A 22315-nucleotide genomic window follows, 5' to 3' on the forward strand; every position below is an offset into this window, starting at 1 on the left:
CCCCAGCCTGCGGCCCCGGCTCGCCCCCACGCCTAGAAACAGAGAAGCTTCGTTAACCAGAGCAATAATCGGCCTTTATTAGGCTGAGCTCCCCGCGGAGAACCCGGATTCCTGCGTATATCGCTTAGGACCATCGAAATCCGTCCCCGCTCTTCCTCGGGCCGACGCGGTGGAGAGGAAGAGCGGGGAGCGAGCGCTCGGATAGTATAAATTAAGAGGAAAAAAGGAACATTCGCGGTGCCGGAGCATCGGCCGTCGCGGCTTTGCTCAGTCGGGCAGAGGTTTTTCGCAGACGTAGTAACACTCGTAGGTGCAGTAGACGTCGTTCCACTCCCCGGAGATCCAGATGTGAGCGCAATCTTCGTTGCTGCCGCTGTTGTTGGGTTCTCCCTCCTTCCAAAAGCTGGGCAGAGAAGGATCAAGCTGAGAGAGGGTGGCAGGGACAGGCGGCCGAGCGGAGCAGCTTTCCCCGGGACTGGGAGAAAGGCAGGGACTAGCTAAACCTGTCTGATTTTAGATGGGTTTAGACGCTAATTTATTTTTTTTAATTTTTTTTTTTTTTGCCTCCGCTGCCGCTAAGAACCTCGTGCAAGCGCCTGTCCCAGGGCAGGGTGAAGAAACCCGGTCTGCTGCCCGAAACAGGGGCACGCGGGCAGGGGCGCTGCCCGCCGTTTTGGGGCGAAAGGTGGGAAAACGCAGGGCAGGCCGGCACTCACGTGAACGTGGTTTTATAGTCGGTCCCGTCAATCCATTCCCATTCCCCTTCCGAGTTCTCGTCGGTGAGCCCGATCCAGAAACGCTCATTCCTTGTCCTGAACATGACAAAATTCTGCAGCGGGGAAAGGGATCAGGAGGGAAAAGCACAAGGAAAAGGTTCCTCGAGCCGGCGGGCTCGCGGTCAGCTCGGCTCCGCGTTCGCGCCGCGGAGGAACCGGCGAGGTAACGACTCCGCGTTTGGTTATTTATTTCAAACGTGGAGGTGCAGGATAGGTGCCGGCGCTGGGTTTAAGCGCCCCGCACGCGTAGAAGAGAAGCTCTGGGCGTTGGGCGGGCAGAGAAGGTTGTGCCTGCTCTCTGCTGGCTGATGCAAAGGATAACAGCACCAGCTTGGGGCGCGCAGGATGGCAGCGGGGAGCCAGGGAGGTACCGGGGGGTGCTGCGGGCAGGATTCGGCCGTGCCTGGATTTTCCCGGGGGGGGGTTTACCTGCTTGGCGTAGCTGTTAATGATAGCCAACTGGGAGCGCATCTCTTCGCACTGAGCCTTCGCTTTGTGCCAGCTCGTTCTGGTTAGCGAGAAGTAGTAACATTTCCCATCGAAATATTCCCATTCTCGGGATCCGGGTCCGCAGGGAAACACTGGGGAGGGGAGGGGAAATCAGGGGGAACGCGGGCAGGCGAGCCGGTCCTCGCTGGGATCGGCCCAGCAAGAGGATTTTTCCCGACCCAACGGCACAGCAGCCAAAAAAGCCTCTACTGGAAGGAAAATTTGGGGTTTGGTTTGTTTTATTTTTTATTTTTTTTTGCTAAAATAGAGAAGAAGAAGAAGGAGACGGATGCTCTGCACCGCCTTAGCGATGCGATCCGGAGCAGGGAAAGTTCAGAGGGGAAGAAAAACTTGTGGGTGACTTACACAGCGAATCCCTGCCAGAAAAGTTCTGTTTCTCTTCCGGCCTCACCTCGTTGAGTTTAGAAGAAACGGTTGAAACTGTTGGAGAGAGACAGAGAGGGAGATGCCGGGTTAGCGGTCGTGTTCCACCCGTGCGCCGAGGGTTGTCCGCAAGCACCTCACCCCGACGTGTTTTGTTCTGCCTTGTTTGTTCTGCTGGGGAGACGCTTTGCCAGCAACCTACGGGGCAAAGAAATCCCAGGAAATTTAAAATCCTGGCTTATAGCATGGATTAGCCGGGATTTTATGTATATTTTTTATATATATATATATGTATATACACACGGTAGCGTGGGCGTCAGCGGTCACTACGTGCGACGGTCTGGGAGCTCCTTGTATCGCCTTTTCCTGCGGAATTAGGACCTAGAGTCCTCTAGCCTAACTAATTAGTCCTACCTGCCTAATTAATTAGTCCTACCTGCCTACTTAATTAGTTCAAAGATGTCCCAGTACCTCTGGAGAGCGAGACAGCAAACAGGATGATGTTCAGCAAGAAGGAGAGGGCCAGTAGCAAGTACACCGTGAAGAAGGATCTCAGCTTCAGCTGGAAGAAGTTTCTGTCTTTAAAAGAGAAGGGTAAAAAAAAAAAGAGATAAAAAAAAAAAAAAAGAGAGATAAAAAAAAAGAGATAAAAAAAGAGATTAAAAAAAGATGAAAAAAAAAGATTAAAAAAAGAGAGAAAAAAAAAAGAGATAAAAAAAAAAAGAGATGTGGAAATATTCCCCTCGGATCAGTGGGATTTTTTCACAGTTCCTCCAGTTCCATTTATAGAAGGGTTAATAAATAACCCGGAATAGTTAACTATTTGCTAAAAAAGGCAAAATTGTGATGGTAACTTGTGTTCTGGCCAAGCGGGGGGGGCTGAAAGCACCCCAAAACGGACGGCCGTCACGCGGGGCATCGCGTTAGCACCGGCGCAGCCTTGCTGAAGGACAGGGCAGGCGATCCCGAACCGTGGAAGCAAAAGAAAAAAAAAAGAAATTATAAGCTTCCACCGTGGATTTTGGGCTGCGACGTGTTTTTAAAACCCTCCCGGCCGTCTAGAAAGCCCTTTTCAAAAGGGAAACGGTTCCCCAGAAATCCTTCTCGGTGGCATCCTTCTGCGGAGCCACTCAGGGTTTTTTTGAGGAAAGTTCCAGGAAAAGCCTAATTTTACTCCGGTCCGGGATATTTCCAGGGCTGAACGCTCCCAGGTGTCGCTGCCTGGGCACCACCAGACCTTCAGCTCGGTGCCAGCCCAGCAGAAAGTCCCTTTTTCCACCCCACCTCAGGGCTGAGCTCATCAGGGTGAGGGTTCCCCATCCCAATCAATCAACCTCATTAAGCTGATCAGCCGAGTCACCCAAGCGGAGGAGGAAGGAGAACGCGGACCTTCCTCTCCCTCCGAAACCAAACCCCTCTTCGCTCCTGCCCGTCCCCTCGAGGCGGCGGGCCGAAGTTTACCTTCAAAAACGTGCAGATCGTCGTGAAGATGTTCCTCATCCATCCCGCTGAGCTCTGCCTGGGAGGAGGATGCAGCTTTGGGCCAAGGAAGCGGTTGGTTTTTTTCACCAGGATCTCCGGAATAAAGAACTTGGAAAACCTCTAGGGATGTTGAGGCCAAAGGTTGTAATTTAACCAGCGGGTTTTCAGGCTGGGTCCTATTGGTTTGTCCTCTCGGAATTAGCAGCTTGGATTGCATCCGCTTCCAATAATTCAGCTGTCTGGAGGGGCTGGGTTGGTCGGGGTTTTTTTTTTTTCCTCCAACCAAGCCAGGTGTCCTTTTTATTTGTAACTTTTCCCCATCCCTTTGGATTAAAAAAGGGAAATCCTCAAGTTTCTGAAGGTGTTTCCGCCAAGCGTGGAAGGGAGCGGGGTCTGGAAAAATAGGAACCAAAGTCTTTGGCGTGGAAACCAAAGCTGAAGGCACAAGCAGCGCCCCAACAGATGCAAGAAAATAAACCGGAGCTGGTTCACGCGGTGGCTTCGCTGCGAGTTTAGCCGGCTTTGTGTCTTTTATTCTGTATTTTATTTAAAAAAAAAAAAAAGCTGGGCTTTAATGTCGTGACGTGCATACAGCCAGCTGTAAGGCGGAGCTGGGATCCGTAAGGTCCCTTCCAACCCAAACCGTTCTCTGAGTCGGTGATAAGAACCGAGTTAAAGGTTGGCAGAAAATGATATGGAGATAAAAGAGCAGAAATCCCCCCAATTTGGGAATTAGAAGCAATACGGGTCTAGAACGGCCCCCAGGAGCATCAGGAGGGCGAGGTGCCGCGCTGCCGGGGCAGAAACCGAACTGCTGACTCAAGACGACCCTCTCAGTCCTTTATTCCTACAATTTGCCCACGTTCACCCGGTATTTACAGCTCCCCTCCTGCTTCCAAACCCGAAAAAAAGCCCACTTTGCGCCACAAAAACTTGCAATTGCTGTTCCGCGTTTAGCAATTACGCGCTCTGCGGAGACAGATGATGGAAAACTGGCAAGTTGGGACCGTCGGATATTAAATTACGTCGTTCGGAGCGCTGGGCCGTCAGGCTCGCGCGCATCCCACGGGAAACATTGGGAGAACGTTTAGGTTCTCGCCGCGTCGAGCTGCGCCTTGACTGACGGATTGGTTTGATTTTTTTTTTTTTTTTTTTACTGTTTTTAATTTTCCCTTCGCTCGCCGAGCTCAGAGAGTGCTGGGACAGATAGCGCTGGAAGTTTTAATAACGCTAATTACTCCAGCGTAAATCTCCGGGCCTGTGATGAACACGTGGCGGTTGTTATTAAGCCAGCAGCCTTGGGATACTTTCCAAAACAAGAGCTGGGGCATTTTACCGTTGTTTATTTGCCCCAAAGCTACACCGGGATTGTGTACAGGAACCGAAAGGAGGTCAGGGCACGAAGACCGGCTCTTAACGAGACGCACAGGAACGAGGATTTCATCACGGCGAGGGGGTCACTGCCACCCAGGTCTGTCTGAAACCCAACGGCTTATTGCGTCAGCGGAACGGAGGGCAGGGGGGTGAGGTGAAAACAGACACGGCTCGGTGTCAAAAACTGCCCGACTTCTTTATTTTAAACGCACGCGTTCAGTTAAAACACTGCGGCCTGAGAAAACATAAATCAAAAGCGTTTTTATTCAATAAATACAATATTCGCTTTGAAAACATCCTGGCTGATGCGGCGACCTAAGAAAAGCAACGTCGCAAGGCTCGGCGTGGGTCACCTGGTGTTACGGGGAGGAGGACGCGGACAATAAAAGGCGAGGAGGAAACGCGGCTGCGAACCCAGAGGTAACGGCAGCCCCTGGCGACGCCCGTTCGCACGTAGCGGCCCATTGGCTGCGCAAATCGGACCTCTGGCTTTTTGGACCAGCTGGTCAGGAAGCCCGGCTACCAAAACTGTCCCGAGGAGCAACTTGAACCGAATTTGAAGGGAAGTAGAAGCAAGACGACATCCTGGACTGAAAACGCTCGCTGTCTGGGCGGATCGCCTGAGTTTTGCCAAGCAAACAGCGGCTCTGGTACGCGTCGCTGAGGTGTTTTCTGCCCCGGCGGAGCCCGGCGTGTACGTGCAGGGCGGTTAAGCAATCGGAGTTAGACATTAACTGGAAGTCTGGGGTTTGGGCCGCCACCTGTTTGGGGTTTGTGGGGTTTTTTTTCAGTGGCAGGAGGGCAACTCGCTTTGCTCCTTCATTCTGCGCTCGTTAAGCTGCTGCCCAACGTTCAGCGGCGGGGGGAAGAGAAGCAGCCAGAGGTTAAAAACTCGTAACCTCAGCCCGTCTCTGGGGGGGGTTCCCGAGGGCTGGGTGCTCCACGGCTTTCCTATTCCCCCCCATCGCCAGAAAAGAGGGGGATCCTACCAAAAACGAGGTCCCGACAAACCGCTTTACATCACCTATTTGCCGTTTTAGCCCAAATAAAAATTCTGTGCTAAAAATATGTACAGCAGCTCGCGGGAAAAGGAGGCTTTACCCCAAAAAGGAGGCACTTTGTGGCGTAGAAAATGAACGACAAAAGCCCCGCTGCTTCGGGCCCTGCGTCAAGGAGCGTGCGATACGCTACAGTGGGGCAAACTCGCCTGAATTTTATCGATTACTTCGTCTTCTAAGCCAGCCCCGCCTAATTTGAGGTTCCTCAGCTGGGGCAGCGCTCGACACAAAGCAATAACGGCACCGGGGGAAATCTTATCGCAGAGGTCGAGGCCCAGCGTCTCCAGGCGCTGCAGGGTCGTTACACCAGCCAGACCCGCGTTCGTCAGGGAGGAAGCGCTGCTGATCTCCAGGAACCGGAGATGTTTCACGTGGCGCCCGATGAAGTCCACGGCGGAGTCGCCGATGACGCAATGGCGCAGCACGAGGCGCTCCAGCTCTTCCAAGCGCGGAGCCGCTCTCTGAATCCCCGTATCTGTTACGCGGTAGGTGCCGGAAAGGCTCAGCGTCTTCAGGCGGCTCTGGGAGGAGACGTTCAGCAGATGGTGATCGGAAAAGGCAGGGACGTTGCGGACAATGAGGTGCCGCAGCTGGGGCAGGGCCATCGCGGCGGAACCACAGAACCAGGCGGCGGGAATTTCGCAGCAACTCAGCTCCAGCACCGTGAGGGAAAGGGGGATGCTCTCGTAGGGGACGGGGCGGAGATCCATCTCTGCCAGGCACAGCCGCTGGAGCTGGGGACACCGTTTCCCGAGAGCGACCAGCAACGCCGGGGAGAGGAGTCGCCGCTTGTCGCCGGAGCGGAGCGTGCCGCGCAACCGCAGCGTCCGCAGGCTGTCGCGGAGACGCCACCGCACCAAGTGCCACAGGATGGGGGAAGTGAGCTGGGGGCGAGGAAGAAAAGGGGCTCGTTTCCCGAGGCGTGGGATTGGGGGGGGGCACCATCGGCCCCTGCCCCCGGTGGGGTGATCCCTCCCCCCCCCAATCTCAGCCCCCAGTGGGGTGATTCCCCCCCAGTTTCAGCCCCCCCCCCCCCGTCCCCAGTGGGGTGATTTCCCCCCTGGTCTCAGCCCCCCATCCCCAGTGAGGTGATTCCCCCCTCCCCGTCTCAGACCTCTGCCCACACTGGGGTGATTCCACCCCTCCCAATCTCAGCCCTCCATCCCCAGTGGGGTGATTCCCCCCAGTCTCAGCCCCCGTCCCCAGTGGGGTGATTCCCCCCAGTCTCAGCCCCCATCCCCAGTGGGGTGATTCCCCCCAGTCTCAGCCCCCATCCCCAGTGGGGTGATTCCCCCCAGTCTCAGCCCCCATCCCCAGTGGGGTGATTCCCCCCAGTCTCAGCCCCCCATCCCCAGTGGGGTGATTCCCCTCTCAGCCCCCTGTCCGCAGTGGGGTGACACCCCTCAGCCCCCCGTCCCCAGTGGGGTGATTTCCCCCCCTCCACCTCAGCCCCCATCCCCAGTGAGGTGATTCCCCCCCCCGTCTCAGCCCCCTGCCCACACTGGGGTGATTCCACCCCTCCCAATCTCAGCCCCCCGTCCCCAGTGGGGTGATTCCCCCCCAGTCTCAGCCCCCCATCCCCAGTGGGGTGATTCCCCCCAGTCTCAGCCCCCCGTCCCCAGTGGGGTGATTCCCCCCAGTCTCAGCCCCCATCCCCAGTGAGGTGATTCCCCCCTCCCCGTCTCAGCCCCCCGTCCCCAGTGGGGTGATTCCCCCCCCGCCGCGGGAAGGCGGTCGGGCAGCCCGTACCCGGTGCGGGCTCAGATCCACATGTCTCCAGACCGTCCTGTCCAGCGCCAGCCGCTGCCACCGCCGGCAGACCCTGCGGGGAGGCCCCAGGCCATCACCGCCGAGGCCCAGGCGGGGAGGCGGCCGGTCCCGGGGTTGCGGGGAGGGAGGGGGTGGGTGTCCCACCTTGCCGCCCGCAGCCGATCCCGCAGCGGCAGCAGCTCCAGGACCTTCAGCAGCACCGAATCAGGCAACACCGGCAGCACCGCTCCCACCTCCTCCGCCATCTTGGCCGCTTCACCACAACGAGGCGGGCGTTGCGAGCGTCACTTCCGCTTCCGGTCTAACTGCGGTAACTTCCGGATCCGGCACGGTAACGGCTGTGGCGGAGTGACGCAGGGCTCGGTGGGTACCGGGGCGGCCTGGACCTCCCTGTTTAACCCCCTCCCTTACCGACAGCCCCTTCCCTTACCGACAGCCCCCTCCCGGTGCCATTTTCCCCCTCCCGGTGCTTCCCGTTAACCCGCGGTGTCGTCCGGTCCATTCCCCCCCCCCCCTCAGGTAACCATGATCGAAGTCGTCTGCAACGACCGTCTGGGTAAAAAAGTGCGGGTGAAATGCAAGTATCCCCGGGAAACGAGATTATGGGGGGGGGGGGGTGTTCGGGGATGGGGGGGGGACCCACCTCCCGGTTCCCCCCGTTTTCCTTAACGGCTCCGCCAGCACCGAGGATTCCATCCGCGACCTGAAGAAGCTGATCGCGGCCCAGACCGGGACACGCTGGGATAAAATCGTGCTCAAGAAGTGGTGAGTGGAAGCGGGGGAGGGGGCGGGGGGAGAAGCAGCGTCTGCCCCGGGGTGGCGGGGCCGTGGGAACGGTACCGACTGCCCGATAACGGTGTTTCCCATCCCCGCAGGTACACCATTTTCAAGGATCACGTCACGCTGGGCGACTGTATCCTTCTCCGGGCGGGTGTTTTACGGTATTACCGGGGGGGGGGGGGGTGTCCCCGCAATCCCCCATCGATCTCCGCCCTTCCCCTTAACTCCATCCTCCAGATGAGATCCACGATGGCATGAACCTGGAGCTCTACTACCAGTAGCGGCTGCCATCTCCTCCCGGTTCCTCCCGGTGCTCTCGTCTCCGTTCTCTCCTTCTCCAATCCCCCTTTCCCCCGCCCCGGTATGGCCGCGTTGAGGCTTTAAACCTGCTGTAGCTACCCTGGAGTGTTTAAGTGGTTTATAATAAACGTGTCTCTCGAGTCTCTGGTTGGTGTGTGGCTCTGGGGTGGGGGGGAAACGGGAATCGGGCACCGGGAGCCGCCGGACCGGGAGCGGAGCGACGCGTTGCTGTTTCCTTACGGGCTCCTGCGTCTTTTGTCCACCCACGGCCACCGTCCGCTCCTGCGTCACGTGCCCAGGCTCGCTTCCGGGCACAATGCGGCCTCCCGCCCGCAGCCAATGAAATCTAGAAAGGCAGGCGTTTTCACCAATAGTAACGCGGGGAGGGTGGGCGTTACCTTTCCGCAGGCCAATAGAAGTAGAGAAAGGGTGGGTTCGCCCCGCCCCTCTCCGCGCCAATGGGGCCGGGCCGGGTGCGGGCGGTGCAGCCGAGGGAAGATGGCGGAGGAGGAGAAGCTGCCCGCGGGCTGGGAGAAGCGCATGAGCCGCAGCTCCGGTACGGGCAGCGGTACCAGGAGCGGAGGGGCTGCCGTGGTACCCGCTCCCGGGGCGGTGGGTTGGGTCCTCTCGGGTTATCGGGGATCCGGCTTGAGTTTCGGTGGGGATGCGGCCCGGTGGGCCCGGCCTGGGCCTGGGCGGGGTGTGAGGGGCTTTGAGCGGGGCCTGAGGGCGGCGGGGTGTGGAGAGCTGGGCTTGGGGCGGGCCTGAGAGCCGGGGTGGGGGTCTGGGGGGGTGTCCGGCTCCCAGGGGCGTCGTGCCCCGGGGGCGGGGGTTGGCCTTGGTGGGGGTTAAAGCGGCTCCGGGGGCCGCGGGCTGCCGGGGGAACCGGGCCTGGGCCCTGCGGGTGTCTGGGGCCGGGAGGCGGCTGCTGCGAACCGGTGGAAGGAAGCGGGGCAGGGTGGTAGAGCCGGGAGAAGCCTCTTTTATAAAAGGCCGGGATGGAGCGTGGCGGGACGCTTTGCCCTCCGTGGGGCTGCGGTGGCTCGGGGCGGGGAGGGGGGGGGGGTCAGGACGGTGCTTTCAGCAGGGTTTGGTCCTTTGCGGCTCAAAAGCAGTTCCTAGGAGGTCGCGTTCTTCAGCTTGGCTGCTCAGCTCGTTTGTTCGAGGTGGGGACGGTGAATGTAGGGAGGCCGAGAGGGAAGAGCAGCCTGCGTGAGCCCTCCTTGCTAGACCCACCGCGGTTCAAGTGTCCTGGAGGGAGGGAGGGAGCTCTGCGGCTGGCTGGTTTTTTTTTCCTCGAGTCTAGTCTGCTTCTGGCTTCAGTGGAGAGCTTTGGGATGACTGATGCGCTAGAAGCGAGCAGAAATCATCTCGATCGATGCCGTGAGTTATCGCAGGTAAACGCACGCGTGGCTTTGAGCGCTGAGAGGCCTTTGAGCAGCAGAATTACCTGGTTCTAATGCTGAATGTGTCGAGAGGTGACTTCCTAGGAGCTTCATTTTCTGCTAGCTACGGAGACCGTGGGTATCTTGTGGAGGAAGGTTGTCTTTTTCTGGTAGGAAAAAAAGAGGATTTTCAGAAAGAAAGGTCTGTGCGGCACAAAGACGTGATCTTTGCTAGCAGTACCTCACCACGTTTGCTGCGGGATGTGCTTAACAGAGAAGTTTTACGCTTTCACCCTTGTAAACAGGGTGAAAACACAATCTCATTCCCAGGCCAGGAACCCCGGCACTATCCGCCTCCTCGGCAGCGGCAGGGTGTTGTCTTGGGGGTGTTTCTGGCTTCTGACCGTGGCAGCGGGTGTTTTGTCGCTGATCTGCGCCAGCGTGGTGAATTGGAAAGGCAGCTGGAGCCTGGTTTTGCGCGGGGCTGTTGCTTTGACCGAAGACGCTTCCCGACGGAAACGTTTGCGTAGGAAATTATGTGGAGTTGTAAAATCTTGTTTCCTGCTTGGTGTGTTTGAGCTGATCGTGTGGATGTGGCCAAGCGCTCGCAGAAATCTAGTCCTCTGTGCCTTTGGGGTCAAAAAAGCTGTTTCTTGGGGTCAAAAAGCTGTTTCTTGGGATCAGAAACTGTTTCTTGGGGTCAAAAAGCTGATTCTTGGGGTCCGTCGGGAGCTTTTTTTTTAACCCCAGCCCCTCTGTCTGTCCGCAGGCCGTGTTTATTACTTCAACCACATCACAAATGCCAGCCAGTGGGAACGGCCCAGCGGCAGCGGGAAGAACGGCCAAGGGGAGCCCAGCAAAGTGCGATGTTCGCATCTCTTGGTGAAACACAACCAGTCCAGAAGACCCTCGTCGTGGAGGCAGGAAAAGATCACGCGGACCAAAGATGAGGCACTGGAGCTTATAAATGGCAAGTAAATGCAGGAGAGAGAGAATATGATACTGTTGAAGGGGAAAAGTCGTTTTAAGGCTAGAATTGGACCCCGGATGAGTGGTTCGGTGTGTCGGGAACTTGCTAAAGCAAAGTGCTTTAAGCCAAGTGGTTTGAACATGGACTTTCGTGTGGCCCAGCCACTCGCAGAAACAATTTTGCTGTATGATTAAATGACGTAAAGATAGGTCCCGGCCCGTGTGTCTTCCCCTTTGTGTTGTGGTTTGGTTTTGGTTGGTGGTTTTTTTTTTTTTTTGTAATGTTATTTCAGAGGTTTGTTTGTATTTTCTTTGTAAATGTGTATATTTATATAAAAAATAAAATTATTTAAAGCTAAAACAAATGTTCTTTAAACATTTCTTTTTATTTAATGTCACGTGACTCCTTCCCCTAATAGCAACTTAGAGTAAGTTCTAATTAACCTCTTAATTTCAATTAACTTGAAGTCAAGGTGCTTGTAGGAGGGGATCAACCAACCTTGCACGAGGCTGTACGGATGACCCCATCGGTTCGGGCTTTTCCCAAAGTGTTCTGGCTCGTGATCTGGTCTAGGAACGAGGGCGCCGCGTGCCTCCCGCAGCGAGTGGTGTTAGTCTTTGCAGCCTGGATGTTTTGGTTTGGTTTTTTTTTTCCCCTTGCAGCTCTGGCAGTAGAATCGAATCGATGTCGTGTTTCTTCAGCATCAAGGTTTTGATCTTACGGGAGTTCAAAGTCCAGCTGTTGCTACTGGCTTCTTTTTTTTTTTTTTTTTTTCTTCTCTCCCCTCTTAGGATAAGGAATTCGGGGGCTTGCGGTGAGGTTTCAGTCAGTCCCACTGATTAATTGATGAAACTGAGACCGTGCTCTTCAGTGGGCAGCGTTGTTTATCCTGGCAGCGAGGTTGCGGAGGCTAGCTGCGAGCGCGTAGATAATGTAACCGGGACCGTCTTATCTTTTATGGCCTCGGCAATGAGGGAGGGAAGATAGGACGGATGTTTTGGCTATTGCCTTGGTCCTAACCAACAGTAAATTTAAGGACTTTCTTATTTGCAAGCCCCGTGGTGGGGGGGAAATATCTTTGCTGAATAGTTTGAAGCACCCAGACAGTGACCAGCAGGTGGTATCTGTTCACAGCCTTTCGCAAGGGGAGGTTAAATTAACTGGCACAGATGGGAATTTTTTTAGGGAATTGTCCCTTTCAGGTTAGGGTGGCTGAGAAAGTGTGACCGGGGGCGAGAAAGCGGGATGGGCGCCTGGTGCGGAGATGTGTGCCGAGGGAGTTGAGACTGGTGTAAAGATAAATGGATGGAAATATTGCAGCCGAGCTGTAAATTCTCTGTCTCTCCTCTTTCATTTTCTTTTCTTTTTTATTCTTTAAAAACTGTTGTAGACCCATCTCTTGGGATGAGAGTCATCAAAAGGCCAGCGGGGAGCTTTCTACAGATCAGAGGTTAAATGATGCACGATGCTGGCCTGTTCTAAGCAGGCAGTGGTGTACTTGGATCCCTGTAAGAGGGAACCATTTACTTTTTAGAAGAGAAAATTGTCTCATTTTCTCTAACGAGGTATTTCAGGAGCTTGTGACTGCTTAGGCTTTTTGATATGTAGATGTTCTGCAACCTGGTTATCTTTAGAAGCTTGATTAACGCTATTTGGACCTAACAATTGTCATCCTTCTGTCTTTGTTTGGGTGCTTTTCTTTGAGACGCCACAGTTCTTTGCTACCCGATAAGGTGATGGAAAGAAACAGCTTAAACTTCCCTTAGCTTGACAACTTCAGGGCTTTCTTGCTATCAAATAACTCTTAGGCTTCATAATCTGAAGAGGAAAGAGTCACGATTAAAACTTATTTCATGTGAATACCCTGCTTGTCGTCTCCGGTAAAGGCCGTTAGGGAATTAATCCCTATGGTGGGAATATCATTGTCCAAAAAAAACCCCAAAAAACAAAACCCCAACCCAACCGCCCTTCTGTCCACGTTTGTCCCCAATAAACACTATTCCTGGGAAAGTCCTAGGGAACATCAGCTTATGATTAATTATTTTATGGTGGCTTCTTGAAAATGACTGTAAATTAAGTTTCTAGAAAAGCTGAAGCTTTTTGGGAGGATGCACGGCTTGGCTCCTGACAGTGGGGCATCGGTGAACTTCTCTGAACAGATGTACTGTACCTGGTGGATGTAATTATAGCGTAGAATTGTCGAAGTAGGTCTCTGGGGAGGAATTTGTTGTGACAGGCACAGCACCACACATTTTCGTGTTTTGTTTGGAGATGGGTTATCTCTGAGATCCCCTCCTCCGAATCTAGCTCTGCTGTTGACACTTTCTGCAATAAAAATCTGAGAAAGAAAGAAATTTGATTAGGGAGTTCTTTGCTCCCACAGGAGAGGGGACGATCCTAAAGATAAACACTTTCTGTAGGTGAACTTGACTGATGTCAAATATTCCATTTGATGGCTTCTCTCCGATAATAAGGGAGGAGAGTCGAGAGCGCTGGAGGGGTGCGTCCTCCGTGAACGATTTTTAATCCGTTAAGAAAGTTGCAGCGGAGGATTAAATGTAGGTTAGCTCTCCCGTTGTGTTACAGCGGGAGTCGGAGGACTCGGCTCACGAGGCGCTTTTCGGATGGGTGGTAACGTCGCAGGGAATGTGGGACTAAAAAGATGTTTCAGATTTGAGCCTGACCCTGATATTAAAGGCGGTGAAACCTCTTAGGCCCCGCTGCAAGCTTTGTCAAGCTCCGCTTAAGAGGCAGTTAGGGCTCTGTGAAGGTTATTTCAGACCGTCTCTGCTCTGCTGTGTAGAAACCCGGTTTCCAGCTAAATACGGCTTATGATCAGTTTCTACCCGTTGTTTCTTGCATTAGTGTTGTTTAATTACTTAATTAAATTTAATTTCTTCCTGATGTTGACCTCTCAGTGGATTCAGAGAGCCCTGCTCTTTACCAGCCTGGTTTTTGCGTGCCGAGCTAACCAGGCTTTTAGTTTCTGGTAATGTAGGTCATCCCTTCTGCTGTTTCTAGTCTTAGCCCTCCTTTGCACTTCAGTTTCGATTAATCTTTCTTGAGGACGGGTTCATCGTGGTGTGCAATATTCCGGATTAGCTCTTGGCCGTGCCTTTTACTCTGGCATTTACTACTGCCCTTCTCTACTCTGCCGAGGATACCGTGACTTCGGTGCTGGGTTTTTCGCTTTTAAAGTCATACTGCCCGGTTTGGAGTTAATTTGTAATTGCGCGTTTACATCCTCCTCTTTCCGATCGAGCTCTCTGCATACAGCAGATATTTATTATTATTATTTATTTTGTTGTTGCATTTGTAAATGCGTCTGCGAGTTCGCTTGGTGTCGTTGGAACTTGCTTGATGGTTCGGGTCCCGTTTAATATTCTGATCCTCCTTTCATTTGGATGTTTCGTTAGCTGAGCCCTGTTCGTTGCAGAATCAGTTAGGATTCATCCCAAATTTCAGTCCCCGAAAGCTTCTCTTCCCCAATTTCAGCACAAATGCTCCCCATTTCAGCGCAATCCGTTGCCGTTTTTCGTCTTGCTCTTTTTGCACTAATGTCCCGTTATTCGATTTCACTTACGCCGTTTTTAGAGGTAGTTTATTAAAACCTGGACAGCACCTAATCGGCAAAATTTGTTTTAAATGGCTGAGATCGTTTGGGGAAAAGGCTCGTTAATCCCACTTCCCCCAGCTAAAGTTTAGACACGAGGTGCAAGAGTCTTGTTCTGGTAGAGGTGACTTGAAACAACTCCCTTAGCTTTAAAAAAACTTTAGGTTTTATGCTGGAAACCCCTTATCTGCCTTAGGACAGGCGAGTTTTGCTCTCAGGCTGGTCACTGGCATAAAATTAGGAGGTTTTAATAACTAAATTCTGTTTCGACGTGTAGTTGACTGGTTTGCTCTGCGCACTTAGGAAGCGCTTTACCGCTAGGAACCTGCTGATGTGACCAGGGCGGGCGGTTTTGGATCTAAATGTAAACTCTGCGATCCTTAATTTCAATGCTTTATTACTTTAACGTACTTAAAGCTGTAATTCCTGGCGGGTGCTTGCTGGGGACTGGCGGCTGTGTGCAATTAGATACGCATTTATGGTGGTGTAAATATGTATTTTTAGGATAAACTCTGTTTCGTCAGCAAGCAGACTGTTTACGCTCAAGCAGCTTAGCTTAATAGGATGAACCGCTATCAGTTTCTTTCCTAAATCATATGAATGCTGTGAACTGTCTTCCACCCGGATAAATAATCCTTTTTTTTTTTCCTTTTTAATGCAGGATAAAGAGCTGTTGTCTTAAGTTTTGTAGAGTTTCAGACTTTCATGTTAGACTTTCTCCACCTGTACGTGTGCGCTCTAAGCAGCAGGTGGGATAAATGTGTATAACCTCACTTAGGTGACAGTACCGGTGCTGGGTGTTTTCTGTTAGAAGCAGGTTACGCACTTTAGGAAGTAAGATCATTTTCTGTGGCTTTTGAATTATATTCAGGACACCTGTTTAAAAAAAATAAATATATTACTAATTATAGAACCAGAGGTAATCGATCTCCTATTCCCCCTTTTTTTTAGTAGCTTTTCCTCCTGGCCCATCCAGCTGGAAAAACAAACCTAGCTGTCCCAAACTCCTTGCTGAATTCCAAAGATTGAGGCTAGTGGCAGGTGATTTAGAGATGACTGAATTGGGGAGGAAGTACGGGCTGCAGGGTAAAAGACTAACGTGAAGACTTTTAAAATCCCTTCGGTTTGGTCTTGCTAGCATCAAACCGCAATAAAGGGGTTCGTTCAAAAATCGATAGCCTGCTTTTTCGATTGCTGCTGGATGTGTCGTCTCCTAAGAGGCAACCTCCGTTCTCTCATTAGGGAATATTTTCTTACCTGCCCCCAGCCCTTGCAGCTGTTTCCTCGGGCATATATAAGTATATGGCAGTAAAATGAGCTGGAAAATACTTATTTCCTCACCCTTTTGCGTCATAAACCGCCCTCTTCCTTTTGTGAGAGCATCCCTCCAAATAATAAAGCCTACCTCTTGAATTACGTGCGTGACCCTCTTCCAGGTAGGGATCTTCCACTGCTTACAGCTGGAACAAACGAGATGCAGCCCAATTTTATTTTATTTTATTTTTTCAGAGGCTTATCTAGCAAAGTGCCAGGCTCTTTATACATGCAAGCTACAGGGCTTACATGGGAGTGACCTGAAATAGGAAGTTTGGTTATTGAAACCAGGAGACTTAAAAGCTTCAAGGGGGAGCGACAGCATTTCTTTTATCTTGATTTATATTTTTTTTTTTTCCTGTTAAAGAAAATCAGCTGCTTCTCAGTGTTTCTTTTTGAAGGTGGAAGACTGCTTGGGGCTAAAATGGAAGATGGGCTTTGCCGATTTCTTTCAAAAGCTGGCGGGAGGTTTCTGGATAGAAGGATTTAAAAATCAAGCAGATCTTTAGTGAGAAATAAATTTAGCTGGATTTCACCTGGTACGGAGAGTTGCTTTGGGTTGGAAGCTGGAGCACCAGTTTGGGGCTGTTCCTCTGCGTTTCAGGGGATGTGTGGATGGGTTCCTCTGGGAGATGCTCCCTTGCTTAAAATACATGGATGAATGCTTTTCTTGTGATTTAATTTAGTCTTAATTTATCACTTGTGGTCCAAAGTGCAGAAGGCAAACTCCTCTGGCAGGAGCGGGCTGCTTTGGAAGGTGGAGGGTTAGACCTACGCTCGCAGGTTTGGCTTACACGACTGTCCTGGTGCAGAAACATTTCTTGCAACTGGTGCTAAATTGGATTTTGGTGGCTGGAAATTGGGCCGGCGATGGCTTGGGATTTTAATTAGTGGTTACGCTCCTTTTAATGAAGGAGCTGAAGCTGATTGAGTCGCGTGAAACTGCGCAGGATTTTCTCCTCGTCTCAGGGATCCGTGAAAAATTTTCCTCGTGCGGTGTTAGGGGATGTGTTGGTGACACTTGTGCTTTGCTTGTCTCTGAGAGCAGCCAGGATCTCTAATTAGTGGCTCCCCAATCGCATTAGCAAGCCATTGCCTGGAAAATACGATTTATCTTTTAGGTTTTCTTTGTTCTTAGCCAGGGGGGTTTTCCGCGGGTCCAGAAAGATTCAGAACGGTGAGGCGGAGCTCTCAGTTAAGACTACGAATATTTCTTACCTGACCTTTTAAAAAGCTGTCTTGACAAATAATTCACTCCTTGGGGATTCTTCATACTTGGTCTTCTACTGAGGTGAGCCCTTCTGAAATCAAAAGCTCATCTATTTTCAAGCCCAATAATAAATTCTTGTGCTTCAGGGGTAGTAGTAGGCAGAATCGACTTTTTTTTTTTCTTGATAGAAGCTTAAATAGAAATGGACCACCGTGCAAAGATGGAAACGTGCTTGGGGGAGAAAAAAAAAAACCACGAACAACTTGAGACAAGTGGTTTTGGGGTGTTGTGAAAGTTTAGTTCTGGTTCTGTCTTTATTCAGGAGGCTTGAAAACCTTGCTTCGTGTACGCGGTGTGCATATATGCCCTTCTTGCTGTAGGATGTAATGCTTAGGCTGAGGTTTTTGTGGGGGTTTTTCCTCCATTTTTCCTTCCCCTGACTGAACTATTCCCTGTATTTACAGGTTACATCCAGAAGATAAAATCGGGAGAGGAGGATTTTGAATCTCTGGCTTCCCAGTTTAGCGACTGCAGCTCGGCGAAAGCGGGAGGCGACCTGGGTGCGTTTGGAAGAGGTGAGTCGAGCTCAGCCTGGCAACGTGAGCGCCAGATCAAGATTACGGGATTGACGTTGATCTTCTTGGCAGGGGGAACGAACGTGAGAATGGATTTATATGCTAGGCAGCCTGCTGTGCAGGAAATGTAGTTTGATGCCTAGAAGTTAAACCAATTAGGAATGCAACCGTAATGTTATTCTAGGCAGAGAGGAGATGTTGTGCAAACGCCCTTTGTGAAATTGGCTTTTCCCTCTGGAAAAGGATTTTCCAGCTACACTGAATGGAAATCCAGTTGCACAGATTAATGAGCCGTGAATAGGGAAGAAGTGGATAAGTCTTGCTAAGGGCACGCCAGATAAATGATTTGACGTTCTAATCTTCAATGAGAAAGCTATTAACAAATTGTGGAAATAAGAACAATTCACAGCCCACTGAAATAATGTCGCTGGCGAGAGGTTTTGTTACAGGATTATTGATCAGTGCAGTGAGGGAGCGACAACAAAAATCTCGTGGATGCTTCCTCGTTAATGAGATTTGCTGGTGTGGGAGGAAGAATCTTTGGGACGGGAAAGCGTAACATTGAAACCTCTTTTGCTTTATCTTACAAATGTTTTTTGCGGTAATTTCGACTAGGAAGAAAATAGAAAGCAATGATGCCATGAGTGCAGCTACAATATTCAAAGAACAAACCAAAACCTTAAAAAAAAAAAAAAAAAAAAAAAAAAAGAGAGTGTCCGTGCATATTTTATTTGAAGAGGGTCAAGAAAGGTTCCTCCAGGGAGAGAAAATGCGATATTTCTTGTAACAATCCGTGCCCAAAGTCCCGGGGACTTGCAGTGATCCCAGAGGAAGCTCTGTAGTAAGAGCTGCTCACCTCTGAACCGGCGAGCAGCAGTCCGGCGTGTCGCTTTAATGGTTTTTCCGAAGCTCACGTTGGGATTTGTGGACTGAAGCATTCAGAAGCTCATCTCAGGCTCGTGCCCAACAGCAAGTATAGAGATTTGACAGGAGATTTTTGCACGGGCTGTTACCCGGCTTAGGACGTCCTGGGAATATTTAAAACGCCGGCAGCCTCGCTGCTGCAGACGTAACCGCGGAAGGGGCTCCGGAGTTGCTCTTTCAGCCCCTGCTGCTAGGTGAAGCCCCCCCCATCTTCGGCAGGTGAAACTGTATTTAGGACTGTAGTTCTGGGGCTTTTTTTCCCCTCAAAATACTATTTTTAATTACTATTCTATTTTAGGGTGCAGCGTTGGTACAGTTCAGCAGCAGTTCCTTCCTCAAATAGATCCTTTCAGGCAGGGCTAAACAGTGATATTTTATTATATATAACAAAACCTTAACCCTAGGGTGCTGTGTCTGTTGTTTTGGGTTCGGCGGAAACTCGGCTGCACCAAAATGTAAAGAAATGTCACAAAAGCCAGTTTCCACTAGATGGCATTGGAACCATGCGTGGTGGCCAAACCCATCTCTCTGCCTTTATTTTGTTTGGTTGGTTGTTTTTTTTCACTGGGCTGAAAACGTAATTTGTTAGAACTTGGAGCACTGGTTATTTCAGAGGTGAAGTTATTAAAACATTTCAATTTGTCTTCCTGAAACCCTTCAAATAAATCATGTTTCTGCTTGAGGAAGACCACTGTGGTGTAGCAGGGAGGCTGTTACCTCATCTGAAATAAAGATTTCAGGTCCTAGTGGAAAATAACCAAAAAATTCAGGTGACAAGGCAGGTCTGTCTGACGGTGAATGACGCTGCCTTTGTAACTGGAGCTTGCAAGCTGCTCGCCTCTCCTAGCAATTAATCTAAATGCTGACGTGAGAGAAGCGAAACTCTGGAAAACCGTATGCATCAGGTCACTTCAGTAATAAACCACTTTTTTTTTTTTTCCTTTGGAAGGGGAAAACGCCAAGCTGAAGCTATTACTAATCCTGAAAGGGAGGAAGTGAGCATCTTTTGTGGCATCTGCCTTGCTAGAGAAAGGGGTATGGATGGATGTAGATCCTGAAGGAAAACATGAATTCTGGAGATGCTCTTGGGCTAGATGCGATGCGTCTGGGATGCGTGGGCTTTGAAGGGGTCGGGGAGGTTGAATTTGCAAAGAGATTAGTGTGTCACTGCGATATCTGCTGCCGATCCGGCTGTCAGGCTGCCGAAAAGCTTTCTGCAGCCCCCTCCTAACTCCTTTGCTGCGGAGTCCAAAGCTACAGCACCGCCTTGAAGCTCGGAGACGAGGGTCATAAACTTACAGGAGATTGATGCTGCGTCTTTGGCAAGGCGCTGGCCTGTACGTCGTCTCAGGCATCTCTGCGAGCGTGGTCGGTGCTAAGAGCAGAGCGTGAGGGTTCCCCCTGTGTCTGTGGGGTACTGTCACCTCCCGGCCTTCCCTCGCAGCCACCTTGTCCTTGCGGAGAGTCCCCCGGTGAGACTTTGAGCTGTTGGGTAACAGTAAAGCCCCGTTATTGTGGCTGGGGTGGGCAGTTTCTCTGCTCTAACCTTTATCTCGGGGAAACTGGGGAAAAACCCCGTCCCCCTCGAATCCTCTGTAGCAGGCTGGTGTCTCCCCTTGGCTTGGATTATTCTGGCTGAGCACTCGTGCTGCTTATTCCTTCTCCCCCCCCTGCAAAGCCGCAGTCATTCCGCTCACGAATCCCCACGCGGGGTCCTTCCTCTGAGCACCTCTGGCTTTCCCGAGCCCGGATTACTAAACCTCCTGAAACTCAGTGACTTGGAGACGGGAGCCCTGAGAGCAGTTCCCATCTAGGTCATGACATTATCCATGTGTGCCTTGTGAATTATTTAGCGCAGCTTGTAATGCACACCGCATCCGTTCCCCCTGTGTACCTGGAGGGCGCACGAGACTGGAAGACGAACATCCACTTGTGCCAGTGATTCTGCAGAACAGATTTCCTCTGCTTTTCGGATCCGCAGCTCTCCGAGTATCTTTCCTTGCTGCAGTGATGTCTGCAGGATCTGAACAAAAAAAAAAAGGGAAAAAAGTCTGTGTATATGCATGTGTGAATGAGTTGTTTTGAATCATCTTCTGGGAGTAGATGAAAACAAACACCCCCTGCAAGTTATTAATTGGTGACTTTGTTGTTTGCCTGGAAGCTGTCTTCATTTGAGGCTTGCTTGCTCGGAAAGATCTTCCATTCGTTGCTGAAGCTTAATTGAACTTTCTGGTGTCTGCTCTCTGCAGGTCAGATGCAGAAACCTTTTGAAGATGCCTCATTTGCGCTGAGGGCTGGCGAGATGAGCGGACCAGTTTTCACAGAATCAGGGATCCACATCATCCTACGCACAGAGTGAAGTGCCTTGGTGACATGTAGAAAGGAAAGGGCGAGGGGAAGAAAGGAAAAAAAACAAAACCTACTCCAACCCTGCACTCTCCCAAATGAACTTCATTTCCAGTTTAAAAAAAAACAAACAACAAAACCACACCAAAAAAAAAAAAAAGCTCATTTCATATCTCAATATCTTCTGTGGCACCTGACACAATGTTTTTCACCTGCAGAGACGCATGGTTAGCCAAGGGTGAGAACACAATCAAAATAAGACAGTAGCATCTTTCATAAGCAGAGAGAATGTTAAACCCACCATTTCTGGCATGCCACAGCTGCTTGAGTCGTATTGACGTGTGTCCTAGCCGAGGAATCGTCAATGCTAAAGGTCACACCTCAGTGCTTCCCACGTCCACCCTCTTAGAGACGCGGCGTATTTATTGCAGCGCGGCACTGATGGTGGCGAAGCTGACTTGTGAACTCTGGTGCTCTGGCGGAATGAACTCCCCAACCCTCTGCATGTTCCTTTAAACACGTTTTTAACCCGAATGAGCGATATTTGCTCTGCAGCCCAATCTCTTGGTTTGTAGAACTGATTTATTAAAGCCATTCACAAATTGACCGTAAGATAGCAAACCATGAGCCAGCTTAGCGTGGGGCACCCGTCCCTCGGTGTCCGTCCGTAGCTTCCCTTAGTGCAGCTGCCTCGGCGCGGATCGTCCCTCTGTCCCGTCGCGCGGTGGCACCGGGAGCCCTCGCCGCTCCTGCCGCTGCTTCGACTTTAAAACTTGAAGATGCCTTTTGGTTCTGATTACAAACGAGAGAGGCTAACGGCCAGTAGTTCCCACTGCAGGAAGATCGGTAGCCAGCCTGAGCTGTGTAGCGGTACGTAGGATGCTGAAGTCACTCCATTATTTAGACACGACGGTGCCATTCTGTAGGGCGGACTGTATTGTGGATTTTCAGTTTTAGCTAGAAGGCTGTTTTGTTTTGTTTTTTTCTCAAGCTCCTCTCGATCCACTTGTGGTTTAAACACTGTAAGTCGTTGTTTTCCAGTTACACTGCATTGCTTATGTTTAGCGAAATAAAAACGGGGGGAGAAAAAACTAAATAATCCCAGCTTTGGTCCAGTGCAAACCGGCTGTATAGTTCCAGTTCTCCTAAGCAGAAAATAAAGCCCTCTCCAATTAAACATTTCAAGAGCTCTGGTATTGATTATTTCTCCTCCTTTGCCTGTAGAGATCTTGTTGCTTCTCTTCGAACGAACAAAAAAAAAAAAAGCCAAACCTCTGCGGTAGGTGCTGAATTGGCTCTCGCTGTTTGTTTGGGGTTTTTTTTAAATCTTAAAAGGGAAACGTGGCTTGCGTGGTATTAAGAAAAAAGTCTCCAAATTTGTCTTAAGCTATAAGTTAATATTCTTTATTCTCTGTTGTCATTGGGTTCTCCTGCTTATTTCATCAGAACTGTTGAAATCCCGGTACCAGGTGTTACTTCAGATAAGGTAAACCCAGTAATTCCAGTGCAATTTCATACCGACTGCCTACCTCAGCTCTGCAAATTTAGGTGTTCCCTTCGTACTA

The 22315-nt window shown here is 51.0% G+C and overlaps 4 protein-coding genes across 4 annotated transcripts; 2 read left to right on the top strand and 2 right to left on the bottom strand.

Annotated features, from left to right (window-relative positions):
* Positions 1 to 214: 214 nt before the first annotated feature.
* LOC104642934 (hepatic lectin-like) lies at positions 215 to 3285 on the bottom strand. The gene is made up of 6 exons (XM_075738096.1): positions 3111 to 3285; positions 2121 to 2228; positions 1632 to 1706; positions 1206 to 1357; positions 717 to 829; positions 215 to 403 (listed from the first exon to the last, which is right to left on the bottom strand). The coding sequence occupies exons 1-6, from the start codon at positions 3151 to 3153 to the stop codon at positions 268 to 270; spliced, it is 627 nt and encodes a 208-aa protein (XP_075594211.1). The 5' UTR covers positions 3154 to 3285; the 3' UTR covers positions 215 to 267.
* Positions 3286 to 4688: 1403 nt separating this feature from the next.
* On the bottom strand, positions 4689 to 7597 carry FBXL12 (F-box and leucine rich repeat protein 12). The gene is made up of 3 exons (XM_075738019.1): positions 7478 to 7597; positions 7313 to 7385; positions 4689 to 6447 (listed from the first exon to the last, which is right to left on the bottom strand). Exons 1-3 carry the CDS (start codon positions 7576 to 7578, stop codon positions 5674 to 5676), a joined length of 948 nt encoding a protein of 315 aa, XP_075594134.1. The 5' UTR covers positions 7579 to 7597; the 3' UTR covers positions 4689 to 5673.
* UBL5 (ubiquitin like 5) lies at positions 7574 to 8553 on the top strand. Its single transcript, XM_075738022.1, has 5 exons — positions 7574 to 7696; positions 7853 to 7914; positions 8015 to 8098; positions 8209 to 8246; positions 8351 to 8553. Exons 2-5 carry the CDS (start codon positions 7859 to 7861, stop codon positions 8392 to 8394), a joined length of 222 nt encoding a protein of 73 aa, XP_075594137.1. The 5' UTR covers positions 7574 to 7696; positions 7853 to 7858; the 3' UTR covers positions 8395 to 8553.
* Positions 8554 to 8860: 307 nt separating this feature from the next.
* Positions 8861 to 21927, top strand: PIN1 (peptidylprolyl cis/trans isomerase, NIMA-interacting 1). The gene is made up of 4 exons (XM_075738063.1): positions 8861 to 8969; positions 10568 to 10768; positions 17370 to 17480; positions 20654 to 21927. Exons 1-4 carry the CDS (start codon positions 8912 to 8914, stop codon positions 20761 to 20763), a joined length of 480 nt encoding a protein of 159 aa, XP_075594178.1. The 5' UTR covers positions 8861 to 8911; the 3' UTR covers positions 20764 to 21927.
* The last annotated feature ends 388 nt before the right edge of the window (positions 21928 to 22315 follow it).

The sequence above is a fragment of the Balearica regulorum genome, chromosome 30 (genome assembly GCF_011004875.1).
Source record: "Balearica regulorum gibbericeps isolate bBalReg1 chromosome 30, bBalReg1.pri, whole genome shotgun sequence".
NCBI classification, from domain to species: Eukaryota; Metazoa; Chordata; class Aves; order Gruiformes; family Gruidae; genus Balearica; species Balearica regulorum.

Coding starts and splice junctions, on each gene's coding strand:
- LOC104642934 (XM_075738096.1), bottom strand. CDS start 3,153: ATGGATGAGGAACATCTTCACGACGATCTGCACGTTTTTGAAG. Junction 1,358..1,631: donor TTCTGGCAGGGATTCGCTGT/GTAAGTCACCCA, acceptor TCCCCTCCCCAG/TGTTTCCCTGCGGACCCGGA. Junction 830..1,205: donor TTAACAGCTACGCCAAGCAG/GTAAACCCCCCC, acceptor TCCCCGCTGCAG/AATTTTGTCATGTTCAGGAC.
- FBXL12 (XM_075738019.1), bottom strand. CDS start 7,578: ATGGCGGAGGAGGTGGGAGCGGTGCTGCCGGTGTTGCCTGATTCGGTG. Junction 7,386..7,477: donor GATCGGCTGCGGGCGGCAAG/GTGGGACACCCA, acceptor GCCTCCCCGCAG/GGTCTGCCGGCGGTGGCAGC. Junction 6,448..7,312: donor TGGATCTGAGCCCGCACCGG/GTACGGGCTGCC, acceptor CCTCGCCCCCAG/CTCACTTCCCCCATCCTGTG.
- UBL5 (XM_075738022.1), top strand. CDS start 7,859: ATGATCGAAGTCGTCTGCAACGACCGTCTGGGTAAAAAAGTGCGGGTG. Junction 7,915..8,014: donor AAAGTGCGGGTGAAATGCAA/GTATCCCCGGGA, acceptor CGGCTCCGCCAG/CACCGAGGATTCCATCCGCG. Junction 8,099..8,208: donor AAAATCGTGCTCAAGAAGTG/GTGAGTGGAAGC, acceptor CCATCCCCGCAG/GTACACCATTTTCAAGGATC.
- PIN1 (XM_075738063.1), top strand. CDS start 8,912: ATGGCGGAGGAGGAGAAGCTGCCCGCGGGCTGGGAGAAGCGCATGAGC. Junction 8,970..10,567: donor GCGCATGAGCCGCAGCTCCG/GTACGGGCAGCG, acceptor GTCTGTCCGCAG/GCCGTGTTTATTACTTCAAC. Junction 10,769..17,369: donor GGCACTGGAGCTTATAAATG/GCAAGTAAATGC, acceptor CTGTATTTACAG/GTTACATCCAGAAGATAAAA.